Genomic DNA, 14,978 nt, shown 5'->3' with positions numbered 1-14,978 from the left:
CTCCGATAAACAAGACGAAGCGCGTCGCGACTTGCCATACTGGACCAAACAAGCGTCCAAGGGGGTCGTCTCGACCGAAACATGCACACCATGCGATAGAATGGAAAAAGCGGCTCGAGCAAATCCCTCCCAAGACAACACGGAAGCCAACGAGATGTGGACTGAGATGGGAAACGTCCCCTCGGTCTGAGCCAGCGACATCAAACCACGTCAACGACATTATCTGAGACGTCCAGGCCGGTCGGCCAGCTCCAACCAGCCAACACACATACATCGCAATCCGGGTCCCCAGAAGCGTTGGAATCACCATCGAGGGCACACCATTGGTAAACCAAGGCGACGCGCCCTTGTCCCTGCCACCGCGACCGTTGTACCCGCGCACGTCCTGCAAGCGATGAGCAACGAACTGGTGACCCAATCCCTCGCCTTTCTTGCCGAAGCAGGGACGAGCGAGATACAATGGCAGAGGCTTCCTAGTGGCAACATTCGAGCGCTGGCGACAACGCAGATGCCAAACCCTCTCTGTAGTGTTGACTCGAGAACAAAGGTGCGTGAGGTCTTGAGATGAATGTTTCGACGCATTGGGGGTTGATTTTTGCAGATTGGCTGGAAGAAGAGCTTTTGAAAAAAAGGCTTGATCGCAGGAGCTGGGGCTGTCGCGCCGGCATGGGATGAACTCCATGTGTGGCCCCTGAATTGAAGACGTCGCAGAGGATCGTAAAAGAATTACCAACTCCTGGGCAGAGCACTCGAGAGCTCCCTGCACTTGTGTTTTCAGACTTGGTTGTTTGGCTAGTTGGTCTCAAGTCCCCCAATTGAGAAGTCACGATGGTTGTTTGAAGGGAAGTACTCAAGAGCCTTGCTACCTTAAGACTCGGACGTGCGCCAACAACCCTGGGGCGGGGTGCTCGAATGCTCCCTGTATTTATGTTCTTGGACTTGATCGTTCGGCGAGTTACCTTTACATGCCCAAATTTTGAAGTCAAGATAGAACGATCAAGTATCCTGCCACGCAAGACTTGGACGGTTGAGCTCGTGAAAGGATGAGGAGAGACTACAGGGAGCATTCAAGCATCCCGCACTGCCTTGCGGCCCACTGTGATGTGATGACATGAAGACATGAAGACGGCATAATGCATCGCTAATAATTGGCATAAAGTGCTTCGCTTTGCCTGCTTTGCTTTCTAAGCCCAGCGCCAACCCATCCTGACCCATTCGTACCAATCCGCCCATCACGCAGCCAATCCCGACTTCCTTTGCTCGAACACCCTCCTAACGGGGCATGTCATGCCCGGGCAGGCGCGAGGGGGGGCGGGCACAAAGACCCGTGCCATGCTGCCACGCTCGCTCTGCTTGCTTGCTGTATGCTGATTGATGTGTATTCACTTGCGCGCTCTCCATCCATGTACACGACGACTCCAGCGCTCTACCGCCTCCCCAACAAGCGCTCACTCCCACGGCACACCAAGTCGAACAAGGCAGGTAGGTGGAGAAAGGGAATCAACGACAGAAACTCGACGCCACTTCAGCTCTTCTCAGGAGGCAACTCAATGTGCTCCCAATCGCCCTCCCAGTCATCCCAGTCGCCCGACTCCTCGTCCCCCGGCCTGGCGTGCCACACCTGCACGACTGGCATGGTGCCGTCGACCTGGATGCCCCTCTCTGGATGCACGGCGACAACGGCCCCAATGGGCGCCGTGTGCGTCGAGCTGCTAAGAGGGAGCTGGTACTTGAGGACGCCGCGAACAATGAGCTCAAAGGGATACTGGATGACGCGTTCCCAGCGCTCCGTGCCGCCTGCTTCTGTCTTGTTGCCTGGCTTCTGGAGGCGCAGCTCACCAATGGAGTAGTGTGGCCGCCGCTTGAGCGGGTCGCCATCAAAGTTGAGTGGAGAGTCAAAGTGGAAGATGCGACCAAGCAGCATGGTCTGGGAGTCGCCCTCGGGGTCTTCGATCGGGTCCGCCGGGTCATCGTCGCGCTTCTCGTGTTTTCGGCTTTGCGCTGATGCCGATCGCCGGCGCATCTGTACCGGTGCAACGGGCTCGATGATGGGGCCGAGGCTGCCGCCATCCGGATGCTCACGCCAGAATTTTTCTGACCCCACGTGTTTGCTTTTGGCAAAGATGTTGACGTCCATGTCTTCTACGCTCACCGAAACAATGTTCGGGTTGATGGCTTCGACAAGGAGATCCAACATGATTTCTTGCTCGCTGGCCAGAACGTTTTGGATTTCCTTGACTTGGACACGATACAGTGGCTTCGTCGTCGCAAAGAGGAATCCCACAGCACCGAAGGCAAGCAGCAACACCATAATGGTGAGCACAAAGCAACCGGCGAAGCGTCGAAGACATCCCCTCCGGCGACTCTCGTACCGCTCATACGGCCGTAGGTTGCTGGATGCTCGTGAACGCATGGCCCGATGCCGCGGCCGCTGGACAGTGCCCATCAGCGGCGTTCGTTCGTCGTCTGCGCCCTCTCCATCCATGTCGTACTGCGAGAGCTCGCCCATCTTGCGGTGGGAATGGCCGCTAGGTCGTGAGCTGTGGGCCGGGAATTTCGGGCTTCCTGGCTGGGAGCCATGTCGTGACGTGTACCCAGAAACGCTGCGATTTTTCGAATGCGCCGACTTGGCTCCGTCGTCCAAGTGGTTGCTGATGTTTGAGTTGCGGCCAAAGCGGCCAATGTGGTGGTGGAAGCCGCTGTGGCTGCCGCTGGATCGTGAATGGTTGCCTCGTATCGTGCCATCATAACGGTCGTTGCCATCTTCGTCGGCATTGGTGTTGTTGTAGGGGTTGTTAGCAAATTTCATACTTCTCTTGCCAGCTACGCTTCTATGTCCTTCTACCACGCCGGGTATCGCGCGCAAACCACCGCGGGGGTGATCCACGATGCTAGCCATGGATGTCGCGCTCGGTGTTCGTGAGTGATGTCGGCTCGGACGCGGATGGGTATCTGGGGGATTCGATTCGTAAACAAAAGTCTCGTCGGAGTCGGAGGAGTCCGCTTCGTCAACGGCACTCGCAACTTTTGCCTCGAAAATGTCGGCTTTTGAGGAAGCTTTGCGCGGAGAATCGTTAGTGTTTCCGTTGTACATGTACTTGTTGTAATTGGTGTTGATGAGAACAGATGGAGGACTCTGAGACAACTGAGTGTTGGCTCCGGGACTTGCTTGCCCAAAAGACCGAAAAGACGACAAAGACGGCATGCTTGAATCTGCGGTGCTGCTATATGACGGGATGGAGTATGAACGAGAACCAAATTCCGGTCTGCCGTCAGGCTGAATGGGGTGATTGTGGTGGCTGTTTGGATTGCGAGCAAGGCTATACCTACCAGTGCCCGATGTTATAGACGGTGCTTTGCGAACAGTCTTTCGCTTTTCCTTCTTGGGTCTGATCGTCTCGTTGCTGGGCTTCAGGCGAAGAGTGCCGCTTGGCTCTCCCCGCCCTTGGACGGCGCCACCGGGGGGCTGACCAATGACTCCTTGTGGGACAGATCGTACAGTCTCGGTTTCGACCGTCATGTTTTTGGAGGGTTCGGTGATGGATCGCGTTTTTCCAGGCACGAGGCCAGTGAAGGAATTCCTCGAGGGCAGGCCGGCCGGACGAGGCGAGTGCGTCGTCTTCTTCTCGACCGTCGACCTCCCTCTATCCTCATGCTTGTTGTTGCTCCCACTTTCGCTCCCACTCTCTCTAGCCTTGGCTTCTTGTGCTTTGGCCGCGTCAGTAGGGGCAGCGACGACGGTCTCGTCGCTTGATGGTTGTTTCGAGGAAGCGTTTGCACTATGACTAATGTTAGCCGAAGATGTCAACTTTTTTTCTTTGGACTTTTTGCGGCACAGTAGGCTTGGCCGGGGCAGGCACTATGGAACAGCAAAGACAAAGAATACCTTTGGACATTGAGCAGGTCGAATCCTGGTGTTGCTGGTAGGCTGGATTCTTGGACAGTCTCGAGCGACGGGGCTGAGCCGCCTTGGCCTCGCAATGTGCCTCTTCTCGACATGGTCTCTGGATCCTCAGAATCGCTGGGCTGGGTATCATTCCTGCCGTGTCTCGACTGTGGAGGGGAGTCGGTGCTTTCAACGACAATGTTGGGCGCAGACTGGGTGGCGACGGGGCCGTCGGGGCGGCGAGGAGGGAGTTGTGATGGAGCTGGCTGGCCGCGGAGGGAGTTTCGGCGCGAGTGTGTGTTGGCGGAGGGTGGCGGCGACTTGATTCGCGGCGAGACTGGCCAGTGTGGAGTACTATCGCCAGAAGCACCTGCACTGTTTGACTTTGCTGGCCGCTGGACCCTCGAAGCGTCTGCGGCTGCAGGAGGTTGAAGCTGAGGAGTGCTTGCAGATGCAAGGGCCCGCTGTATGGCGGCGGCCGAAGGCGTGGTTCCTGTGCCGGTCAGGGAAGTCGAAGTCGCGCCGCGGTGGGGGCTGACGTCGTTGGTATGACTGTTTTTGCGGGACCTGGCGACTTTCCGGGCCGGGCCGGCCATGGCAGGTTGAGGCGGCGGAGGATGTGAAGAAGTAGTGTGGAGGGAGGGTCGCGACGACGATATGGACGACGTCGAGGGCTGGCGGGCTGGCGAGGTGTCGCGGGACTGGACCGGCGACGACATGGCCGAGGGAGGAGCCGACGGGATGCGCGTGTGTTGCTGATTCACCTGGGTCTGTGTTGAAGACGTGTGCTTGTTTGGGCGGAGTGATGATTGGGCCGTGGTGTTGTTTGTTGCACCCGGTGCCACGGGTGCTGAGGGCGCATCTTCGTAGGCGGCGGGATCTGCTGTCTCAGGCAGGCCGGTGACGGAGCTGAAGCGTTCGTCCGTGTCGGCCATGGTTGCGTTCTGGGAGAGTCGTCGCAGGGCTGAGTGGGATCATTGCAAGGTTTGGAATGGCGTTGAGGTGGCTCTGAGCACTCAAAGGCCTTGGCTGCCGGCGACCTTGATTGAAGCCCTCGCAGGGCACGCGGCGAGTTGCGGTTGGCTGGCCTGACGGGTGTTGGAGATTTATTGGCCGAAGTGGTAAGGGTATGGATAACAGGTCACAAGAGTAAGAGGGAAGAAAGAGGTGGACGCAACGAGGGCGGTATGTGCTGTAGAGAGAGAGGTGCGGAGGTGTGGTGCAGTGCGGTGCAGCGGGAAGAGGGGAGCGCGGGAGGGACTAGGACTTGGTCTTGGGCTGGCTGGCTGGCTCAGGGCCAAAGGCAAGGCACCGCGGAGCAAGAAACAGGCCAAGGCAACCCAGAGGCCGTCATGACGCTGACGGCTGCTCGTCTGAAGTGCTTTCTTTTACCTCTACAACATCAACGCTCGCCGCCATGAATCCCTCGCGTCGCCCGTCGCCGTTCGGAGCCTCAGCCCCCCGTCAGGTACGGCCGATGGCCGTCCAGGTCCTTACATGTGGCCATCACAACAATATGACCCCTCAGCCCCAGCAGGGCGAGCAACCAACAACAGCTTGCAGCAGCAACTTTTCGTCGGGCTGATAGACATATTATCGGCTGGGCTGCTGGCTGATGATTTGCGCTCCCTTTCATCTCCTAAACGCCGGCCACGTCTCTCGCCGATCTTCAGCACGCACGCCAGGGCCCGCGTGTCTCTGCATCTCGACCACACTCTGACCACCCTCACTCAACGTGCTACTTTGCTTTTTGTAAGACGATTTTGGTCTTGTTTGATTATGTCATTTGAGTCCATGTAGTAGCCCATTTGCGGCTCACCCACGTCTCTGCTCCCTGGCTTGGCACCTCATCTGCCTACAGATCCCCTCTACCTCGTACAATCGCTAGCTAGGTAGGTAGCCGCATCTACCCAATCCAGGTATCGTCAAGTCGTCATAGGAAAAGAGCAGCGAACAAAAGAGAAAGGGAAAGGAGAGAAAAACCAATCGAGAATCGCCACCCCCATCGCTGTCCACTCACGCCCCCACACATGTCTCCTCCATGCGAGGCTTGTGGCCATGTGCCATGCTGCTTTTGTGTCGGCATTAAGTACAGTGTGCTCGCGAAAATGCCTGCTTGTAATGACAATTGGTCTTTGTCTTCCATGTATGCAAGGCTGAAAGGAAAAGAAACCATGAAAGAAACTCGCTACGAACGACGGAAAATGATGCAGGCCGGCCGTGACAACGTTGGGTAATGTGACATTTTTCAAGGAAAAGCCAGACGGGTGCGCGAGCGAAAGGCCCCGTGGCTGGTGGCGAGTAAGCAAAGTCGTGGGTGGGTGTAGTGTGTGCATGTGAATGTTTTGGTCGTCGAAGCATCATCTGCTGCTGCTGTTGTTGTACAGGCGCCATCGTACCAAAGTGTGGCGCTCGTCATAATCGCTGTTGTTGAACGCCGTGAATTGCAAGTCGAGAATCCATGTGCGGGATATCAAGGAAAGGGAAAAAGCAAAGCAGGTGCTCGACTCTCGGTTGCTGCCCTTGAGGGCCTCTTAGCCAAGAGAAATCTACGGAAGCCAACCCTCATGGTCTTCCGTTTCGCCAAAACGCCAAAACGTGCTGTATGTACCGGTGGTTTCCTTTTCAGGACGGGCCTCATCGCCATCTGCCGTGTCTGGAATCGGTTGCTTATGCGTCCGTCATGTCGACGTCATTCTCGGGGTTGAGAACATAGTCAGCCGGCCCCCAGTTGCCTTCGTAGACGGTAGCACCAGCGCGCCGCCGTTTCTCGACCCACTGAACACCTTCAAGTTCGCAAACCTGGTCGATGGTGGGTCGCGCCTTAGGATCGGGGTGGATCATCCACTGGACAACGTTGTCGAGAGCCCCAGGCTCGTTTTGGTCCACCATGAACCTGGGAGGTTCGACAAGTGCTTCCATGCGCTGACGCTTCGGTGAGAGCCTGCGCAGGGCTTGTGATGTCTCGTCGTCGTGGTCCGAGCCGAACAGTGTCTCGCCAATGGGCATCATCGAGACTTCATCGCAAATGGGCTCTCCAGACTCGTCGCGTTCCAGAGTGCTCTCTGAGCTCCATGTCAAGCTAGGGAGATCACTAATGTCACCCCTGCGGAGACGTTGCCACGAGACGCCGTTGTCAGGCAGGATAATGTTACCAGCAATCTCGAGCATGATCATGCCCAGCGAGAAGACATCGGCCGGCTTGTCAAATCGGCCGGAAAGAACTTCCGGGCCAATGTACTCGCGGTCTCCCTCACCATCAATGCCTGCAGGAGCCGGCCATTGGCTGGCAAGACCAAAGTCCCCAATCTTGAGGACGCCCTCCCAATCGATGAAGACGTTGGCAGGTTTGAGGTCAAGATGGATGAAGGCCGAGTCGTGAATGTACTTGACACCCTACTTTGTGTTAGCTCTGTCACATCGGCCGCTAAAATCAGGCTGCAGACTTACCAATGAAAGCTCCAGCAGAATTTTCCAGATTCTAAAGTCGTCAAGGCGTGCCTTGTCTCCAGTCTCTGACAGGAACCTCTTAAGGTTTCCATTCTCGCAGTACTCGGTCTGAATGTAGAGGTGGTTTTCGGCTTCCCAGTAATTGGTGAACTCGATGATGTGCTCTGATCCGCGGAGGGCACTGAGAATTTCCACTTCCCGCATCTTGCGTTCCCGGTCTTTGATGCCTGTGTAGGGCTTTTTGGACTTCTTGACGATCCATCCCTTGTTCAACGAGGGTGACATTTGGGGCTGCTTGGACGCCTCATCAACAGGCTGCGAGACCAAGAACACTTTTGAAAACTCGCCATCTCCAGTCAGGAGCTTGACGCTTTCAAACCGAGCCGTCAGACTAGTGTCCACATCGTTCTTGGTCAATCCGGTGATGGGAGTCACTCCTGGGTGTCCATTTCCAAATTGGAACAATTGGTCCCGAGACGCCGTCGGCGTTGCAGGCGGGAAAGAGCCTTGAGTGCTTGTGCTTGAGTTGAACAGGCTCTTGCGGTTGGCTTGACCAGATATTGACAACCGGCTGGCATCTGGCGGAGTGTAACTTCCATTGGGCGTGTGAGGCGACGTGGTCCGATCGAGAGAAGGAGTTGGGACCGCTGAGAAGTAGGTGTTTTTAGCCACATCCACCACCGGTGACGGAGAGGTGTGTTCATCGACAGCTATGTCTGGAAACCCGGCAGGGCGAGATCTGGTTGATGAACGTCTCCTCGGGCGCGTGCTGTATGAAGTGCCAAACGGGATGGGAGACCGCTCGAAACCATTCCTCTTCTTGCCTTCGCTGTCCAAAGAACCGCGCGGGAAAGACTTACTCTTAGAAAATTTCGGCGAGGGGATGTCATCGTACGTGGGAGGAATGAAAGTGTCAGCTCCCAAAGACGCACGGCGTCCGAAGAGGTTGCTCCTCAGACTGTTGTCTCTCGAGTTGCGGCCACTGCTGCTCTGCTTGGTGGGAGTCGGCGGGAATTCGTCGTTGCTGAGCTGACCGTCATTCCCGGATGGCGACTGCAGACCATCTTCGCCGTCAATGCTCACGAAGCTTCCTCGACGAGGCAGTCCAGAGTCTTGACATCGAGAACCAAAGATGCTTACGCCCTGTCCAAACGAGATTGGGGTCGTCTTTCGTGCATGTGAGCTGAAAGGTGTTGACGGTGTTCCAAACTCGGGACGAGACATTGTAGATTTGCCAAACGTGCTACGCTCGAACGGCGTAGTGCTGATTGGCGGGAAGGACATTCTCTTCGAGGGAGTGTCCGGCATTGTGTAGTTCTCGATGCCTGCCTGGGGTTGGGCGTCCGCATTCCGATTTTTCTTGGAAATCAAGCCCGTAGACATGAATGCCGTGGGAAGCGGCTTTGCGGCCTTGAAGTTGTTGGGGGTGGCAAAGGTTGAATCGGCACCATCAGGACGCGAGGCTCCGATAGGAAGAGAGCGCGAAAAGGGCAACGGGGGCTTTGAGGTCTCCGCAATCATCTGACGACGCACTGGAGCCACCGAGGGATGAGAAGGCGAGCGTTCGCCATCGTCGCTGTCGCTTGACGAGGAAGACGAAGATGGAGTGAGGGCGTTCGAGAGAGGGTGAGGCTGGTGGAAAACGGTCGAGCGCTGTTGGACCGGAGGAAAGGGGTGAAATGTGCTCTTGCGAAAGGGAGACTCGGCTGCCGGAGAAGGGCTCATGGCGATGCCACTGTCGATGGAGCTGGAGAGCTTGGACTTTGAAGCGGCAGCGCCGGGGATGAGGAATTCATGCCCGTGGTCGTGGACGACACGTGGTCGTGCCATGCCAGAGCCATATCTCTGCTGCAGCGTCGACCGCCGCAAAGAGAAGGACTTGCGGATTGGGGAGGCACGCCTAGGCCCTAGAGGGGAGGAGAGGGGAGCATAGCTGCTGCTGTAGTCCCGCTCATTCTCGCTGCTTCCTCGCTCTTCAGACTGCCCTTCGAAAATGTCAAAATCATTGAATCCGTTTTGAACGCTCCTTCTCTTTGCTACTGGACTGCCAAGGCTGGCTTGGTCCAAATTCATAATGCCGTCGCTCCGCTTCAGTGGGCTCGACTTGGCGGGTTGGAGGCATTTTGAGACAGGGTCCTCGGATTTTGGCCTGGCAAATTCAAATTTGATCGGGCCGTCGTTGAATTCGAGGCGAGCACAACTGCCCTTCAGGTCGGTCTCGGATTTGGAGTGCTCGATTTCTTCGCTAATGTTCTCGGCCTCGTAAGAACCACGGCGAGACGAAGGCGGCGACTTGTTTGCCTGATTCATGGTGTCGCTCAACGCTCGTCGGATGGGGCTCTTGGGAGTTTGGCGCTTGCGAGGAGAGGTGCGGAGAGGACCGGTGCGCCGCAAGCTGAGTTTGCTCTTCTTGGTCGACGCAGGAGTCTCTCGTGATTGGGAAAAGGCGAAATGGGGGGTTGGGTCTCCATCTTGATCCGACGGAGGGCTGAATGCTCGAGTCAAGGCCAACGAAGAGAGTGGAGACTGTGGCGAGGTGGTTGGTGGCTGGATGGAGTAGCGTTGGGCCTTTGAGGGTGAGCGAGACAGCGAGCGGCGGATTTGCTTGATGGACGGAAAGCCGTCGACGCGATAAGAGTGCGGGTGGTTGGGCGAGTGAAGATGCAACGTGCCGCCCACGTCGCGGTGTGGAGAGGAGTAGGCGAAGTCCATGCTCGCGGTTGAACTACGGTCGGTCTCTGGATGAGTCGGTGAGACGGACCGGACGCGTCGCGTGGTCGCGATCGTGACTGTGATGGAGCGTGGGTTCGTGTCAAAAACCTCCTAACAGAGAGTTTTGGATGTAATTTTTTGGGCCTGTTGTCGCGTGTCAGAAGGCAAGCGACTGGTGCGGTGGAGGCGCATAGGGGAAAAGTCCAGAAGGGCGAAAGGGCAATCGAAGGCAAACAGTTAAGACTTCTGCCGCGCGCTTGCGAGACTTGCAGTATAGGAATGCAGGTGGTGTTTACCGTCAACACAGAGGACCCAAGAGTCGGATAGTCGAATTCCTTTCCCCTTATTGCGAAAAGCAGTCCTGACTACACCGCCCCAACTCAGCTCCCTCGTCTTGTGAACATGCGCGGGCCGGGCGGCGCGGGGGAAAGGCCGTGTGATGGTAGCGGTCGGCGAAGGCGGGCCAGGTGGACGAGGATGTTGTATGCGGAGGAGTCGGGGACGGGTGGTGGTGAGCGGGAGACGCGTGGTGGAATGCGCAGGCGTCGAGTAAACAATGGGGCGCGTGAGGAGAGCGCGTCGAGTAGCGCAAGGAGCGGTCGGCGGTCGTGGGACAAAGAATGTGGGCGTGCGGGGGTCGAGAGGAGGAGAGGGATGGAAAAGTTGGAGAGAAGTAGAGAGGCGAAGATGGTGTTGGGGCGATTTGTGTTGTATCTGGGCGGCCCTTCCTTGGGTTGGGGTGGGTTGGGGTTAGGAGACTGGGAGGCGGGAGGCGGCGGCGGAGGAAGCGGCGGCGCGTGCTGGTGCTGGTGCTGGGCCTGGTGCTGGGCCTCTTTGCGCGTTTGCTGGGTTGGCCGGATCCCTGACCTCTCGCCTGCTCCCTATCCCTGTCGAATCCACAATCCCTCGCTGCACCACCACGATTGTTGTACACTGTACATGTCTTCGGCGTCTGCTGAGGTGCAGCCTGCGTCAAGCTGCTGCGACCTGCACTGTGTGCCGGATGCCTACCTCTATCGGCGCTGGCTGGCGCATCAGCCCGCGGCCACTAGCTACAGTGCCGCCGCCTAGCATCGACAATGTTTTTGTTGATGTTTACGCTTGGCCCTGATGAGCAGACGGCAGAGCAGATCTCGCTGGTGGTGTGCGCAATCGCCAATCGTCAAGGACTCCCCTCCCCGCCTCTGTCAGCGCCTCAGCCCTGCTGTGTCCCTCGCATCCTTCAACAGCACATTCCTGGGCCTCATTCTCCACTGCCGGGCGACCTCAGAGAGAGGGGTGACCCTGTCGCCTGTTCGGGCTCCGCCCTGCCCTGCATGACGACCTGCTCGCCCTGTCTGTGTCTTCGGCCAAGCTACGAGGCTGATCTTTGCATGTGCTGGCACCACATCACGATCATTCGTACTGGAATCATCAATAGCGGCCGTATTCCTGCTTGACCCTGAGCCAGCGCACAGTCATGGTCTCTCTCAGCCTTCTGGCGCCGCGTCTGAATCCGCCCGCCGCCGTCGACGCAAATATGTGCCATGGGCGGCTCACAACGGCTGCGTTGCGCCTGGCAACACTCGCAGCTAGATGAGGCAAACGGCCTTACGTCAGTAACGGCCTCGATGCTGCTGTCAAACTCGGCGCTTAAGCATCGAGATGGTCGCATCTTGCATGGCGGGCTGGCGGCATGGCAGCATCGGCTGAGGGCAGGACAAGAGCAAACGAAACGCAGGGACAAGAAAATAACTGCGCGTCCCTCAGGGTCTCGCGCCTCTCAGCCATTCAATCTCTGCGCCACGACAGCTGCTCCGCCTCGCTCCTGCTAGTCAATGCTCCCCAGACATCTTCATGCTCGCGACGCGCCAATCACCCCGTGGCGCCTCATGGCGGGCAACGGCGCTGTCGTGGTCCTCTCTGTCTATTGAAGATCCGATAGCTCCTCGAATCGCAGGCGTCCGCATTGCGCCACCGCCCGTACACCACTGACCTTCTGCGGCAGCCTCTTGAATGAGGTGTTTGGGCCTCTGACATGTGATGTTTACAACTCTTTTTGGGAGAATAATGCCCCCAAAATTGCGCCAGTTTAGCCCAGCTTAAACTTTGCACCGCGCAGCTGGAGACTTTTTGGCTCAGCCGGTGCACAGCCGCGCGGGAGTGCTGAATCGGTCTGAATGTTCTTTTCAAACTTGTCTTGCCAAGAGACAGATTCAGCGGCGGGAGAGGATCTGATGATCAGCCCTGGGTCTCCGCCGGTGGGCAACGCGCGAAAAGCCGGAGCAGCTCTCTGGGGAAGCGGGTGGAAACGGAACTACTCGGGATCTCCAGTCCATCATCTCTTCGTCCCGCCCAGTCATCACCTTACGGCCGCGCCCCAAATCCTGCCGCAACCTCAGGAGCGCTCCCTAGCCTCTTTGCGCATTCAAACTCATCAACTCAAATACATGGCTGCCTCGCGGTGCCCGGGCAATGGCAATGCTAAGGGAGCTTGTCTATCCTGCCATATCCTTTTGCTCAGGGATGCTCTGCTTTGCTGCCGTCGCGCTGACAAAAACATTTAACCCTTTCGGGCATTGCGCAATCTTTGAGCCGCGGCCGCTCCCGTCTTGTTTCTGGCCCTTCTTTGTCGACCATGCTCGTGACGGGTCCTTGGGTCCACGCTCGCCTGGTTCAATGGGCGCTCTGAGACAACGGCGTCCGGTGGAGTCTACCACCGCGCCGGCTCACCTCAGGTCAGTACTCACCCCCTACAGGTCTACGACACGAACCGGTCTCTCTTCGGCTGCAAATTAATCAAAAAGCCATCTTGTCTTGCATGCTTTCAAGAGTCGGTGTGCAAAGACAGGCTTCATTGCTGTGGGAAATCTGCATGTACGTGACAGAACTGATATCAGGAATTCCATGCATGGATTTGCTCAATTGGGAAGCTACTCGGACCCACATCAATCCACATCATCAACACCACCACTCTACCCCGCAATCCTCTCGACGGCTCAGTACTTCGGCTTGAATGGCATCGTCGCCAATTGCTGTCCTGCATTGCCTTCAATGCCAAAGAGCTTGTATATCCAGTTCATGATGATGAAAAACGACTCGGGCTCGCCCATGTGCTTGATGCCGGGAACAAATCTGGGAAAAAAGAATCAGCATCTAGCACTTCTCGCCACCAGCAATCAACTTACCGAGCCTCCTTGGGAGCACCGTGCTGAAGAGCTAGGTAATAATCGTCGATGGGGAAGATTTCGTCTTCGGTACCCTGGGCAAAAACATCAATCGACCAGGATCATCAAAGAGTGGGGTGCAATCCTACGTTTACCAGCAAAAGTCGCGCGCACTCTGGCTTGTCCAGCGTGCCGTCCTTGAGCAAAGAAAACTTGTCCGACGCCTCGGCCTTGAACTTTTCCACGTCGTCGCCGTAGCCAAACTTGTAGGCCAGTGTGTTGGCCAGACTGTTTCTTGCGTCAGCTTCCATCGATCCATGGACTTTGCATCCCCGCAAAATCAAAAAAGAGGGACTCTACTCACTCAAAGGGATACTCCAGGTGATTGACATGGTCCAACCACTCGCGATCAAACATGTGGTGGCACCCACCTCCAAGCGCCACCACCCCGGCCAACCTGCGAGGATGCGTATGCGCCAGGCGAATCGCGTAGAAACCGCCGGTCGAAAAAGCCCACACGGCAACACGCTTGGAATCGATGGCCTCCTGCGCGTCGACCCAGTCGAGCAGGCTGCTCCACTCGCGATCGGGGCTCGTGGGGTCGCTGGCGAGAGCAGGACTGTCGCCGGTGCCGGGAATCTCGACAACGACGACGCCCACGCCATTGCGCCGCCAGCCCTCGGCCCACACGGCCAGCTCCGTGCGGTAGCCGTCGAGCCCCGTCATGATGATGACGAGGGGAGCCGGGTTGCTCTTTGACGCGCCGCCCGGCAGCTGGTGGTACACGGGGATGGTCTTGCCCTCGCCCTCGACGGCGTGCGTGTGCGGAATCTGCACCTCGTGGACGGGGTGCTCCCGCAGCGCCAGTCCCTTGCGGCACAGCTCCTTGCCCTTGGCCCACGCCGCCCGCTGCTTGTCCGACCGCGGCGCCGGGAATCGCGATATGCGGTACACGGCCGATGCGCGCAGGTAGTATTCGCTCGCCTTTTCGCGCTCGCCCGCCGCGTCGGCCGCCTCTGCTATGCCTGCCAGCTTTTCGGCTTGCGGTGCGAAGACGGCGGAGTATGCGTCCCAGTCGTAGGGCTCTTTCATGCCGAGCTGTGTGGTTGCGAGATCAGTTTTGGTTTGCTCCCTTGTTCACTGACAATCGTGTAGTCGAAATGCGTAGGGAGCGCCTACCTTGGTCATTTCTTCGACAATGGGCTCAAAGTCGGACGCGGTGCTAAACATGAAGGGATAGACGCCCATCAGAGCCTGTGGATGAAGCAATTGTCAGCATGTCTATTCATCTCTCAAGGTCGAACTGGGTGTGGGAACTGACGGGCTTCTTCCACTTCGTCTCCCACAGCTGCTTGAACGACTCATGGTGCGGTGCTGGCTTCTTGAGCGCGTCCTGGATGAAGAACTTTCCGTTTGGCGCGGCCATGTTGTCGTTGCTCGTCCGTCGACCTGTATCTTCTCTTCCTTTGCGCCAAGTCTTTGACAATCGTCCTTCTCTTCTCCTTTCAAAAACGTCCGCGTCCACGCAAGGGGGTTGTGTGTAAACGTGCTGCTCCGCGTGGGCAGGTCGGCAGCTGGATGGAGCTCGACTCGATCCGGCGACTCGGTCCAGGGGCCCGTCAACAAGCTACAGCTAGGCGCAAAGCGGACGCAAATGGTCGCAAGGCAGGGCGGAGAGTGGGAACCGAGGGGTGGCTAGCAGTAGCTGGTCCAGGTAGGTGGCGTGTGAGAACAGTTCGCCGCGATGTCAATTTCCAGTTTGTCCAAAGGGAGGGAGAGAGAGC

The 14,978-nt window shown here is 57.4% G+C and overlaps 3 protein-coding genes across 3 annotated transcripts; all 3 read right to left on the bottom strand.

Moving 5' to 3' along the window:
• Positions 1-1,525: 1,525 nt before the first annotated feature.
• On the bottom strand, positions 1,526-4,821 carry BKA78DRAFT_356591 (vacuolar segregation subunit 7-domain-containing protein; the record flags this gene model as incomplete). Its single annotated transcript, XM_066892083.1, has 2 exons — positions 1,526-3,779; positions 3,887-4,821. 2 exons carry the CDS (start codon positions 4,819-4,821, stop codon positions 1,526-1,528), a joined length of 3,189 nt encoding a protein of 1,062 aa, XP_066739804.1.
• A 1,568-nt stretch (positions 4,822-6,389) lies between these two features.
• BKA78DRAFT_42154 (uncharacterized protein) lies at positions 6,390-10,143 on the bottom strand. Its single transcript, XM_066893160.1, has 3 exons — positions 8,197-10,143; positions 7,337-7,983; positions 6,390-7,282 (listed from the first exon to the last, which is right to left on the bottom strand). The coding sequence occupies exons 1-3, from the start codon at positions 10,046-10,048 to the stop codon at positions 6,557-6,559; spliced, it is 3,225 nt and encodes a 1,074-aa protein (XP_066739803.1). The 5' UTR covers positions 10,049-10,143; the 3' UTR covers positions 6,390-6,556.
• A 2,883-nt stretch (positions 10,144-13,026) lies between these two features.
• BKA78DRAFT_356589 (Alpha/Beta hydrolase protein) lies at positions 13,027-14,620 on the bottom strand (the record flags this gene model as incomplete). Its single annotated transcript, XM_066892082.1, has 6 exons — positions 13,027-13,162; positions 13,216-13,289; positions 13,344-13,482; positions 13,559-14,292; positions 14,374-14,448; positions 14,516-14,620. 6 exons carry the CDS (start codon positions 14,618-14,620, stop codon positions 13,027-13,029), a joined length of 1,263 nt encoding a protein of 420 aa, XP_066739802.1.
• Positions 14,621-14,978: the final 358 nt, after the last annotated feature.

This window comes from Phyllosticta capitalensis (genome assembly GCF_038381095.1).
Source record: "Phyllosticta capitalensis strain CBS 128856 chromosome Unknown BKA78scaffold_11, whole genome shotgun sequence".
Taxonomy (NCBI): Eukaryota; Fungi; Ascomycota; class Dothideomycetes; order Botryosphaeriales; family Phyllostictaceae; genus Phyllosticta; species Phyllosticta capitalensis.
This window is presented reverse-complemented; position numbering and strand designations above follow the sequence as displayed.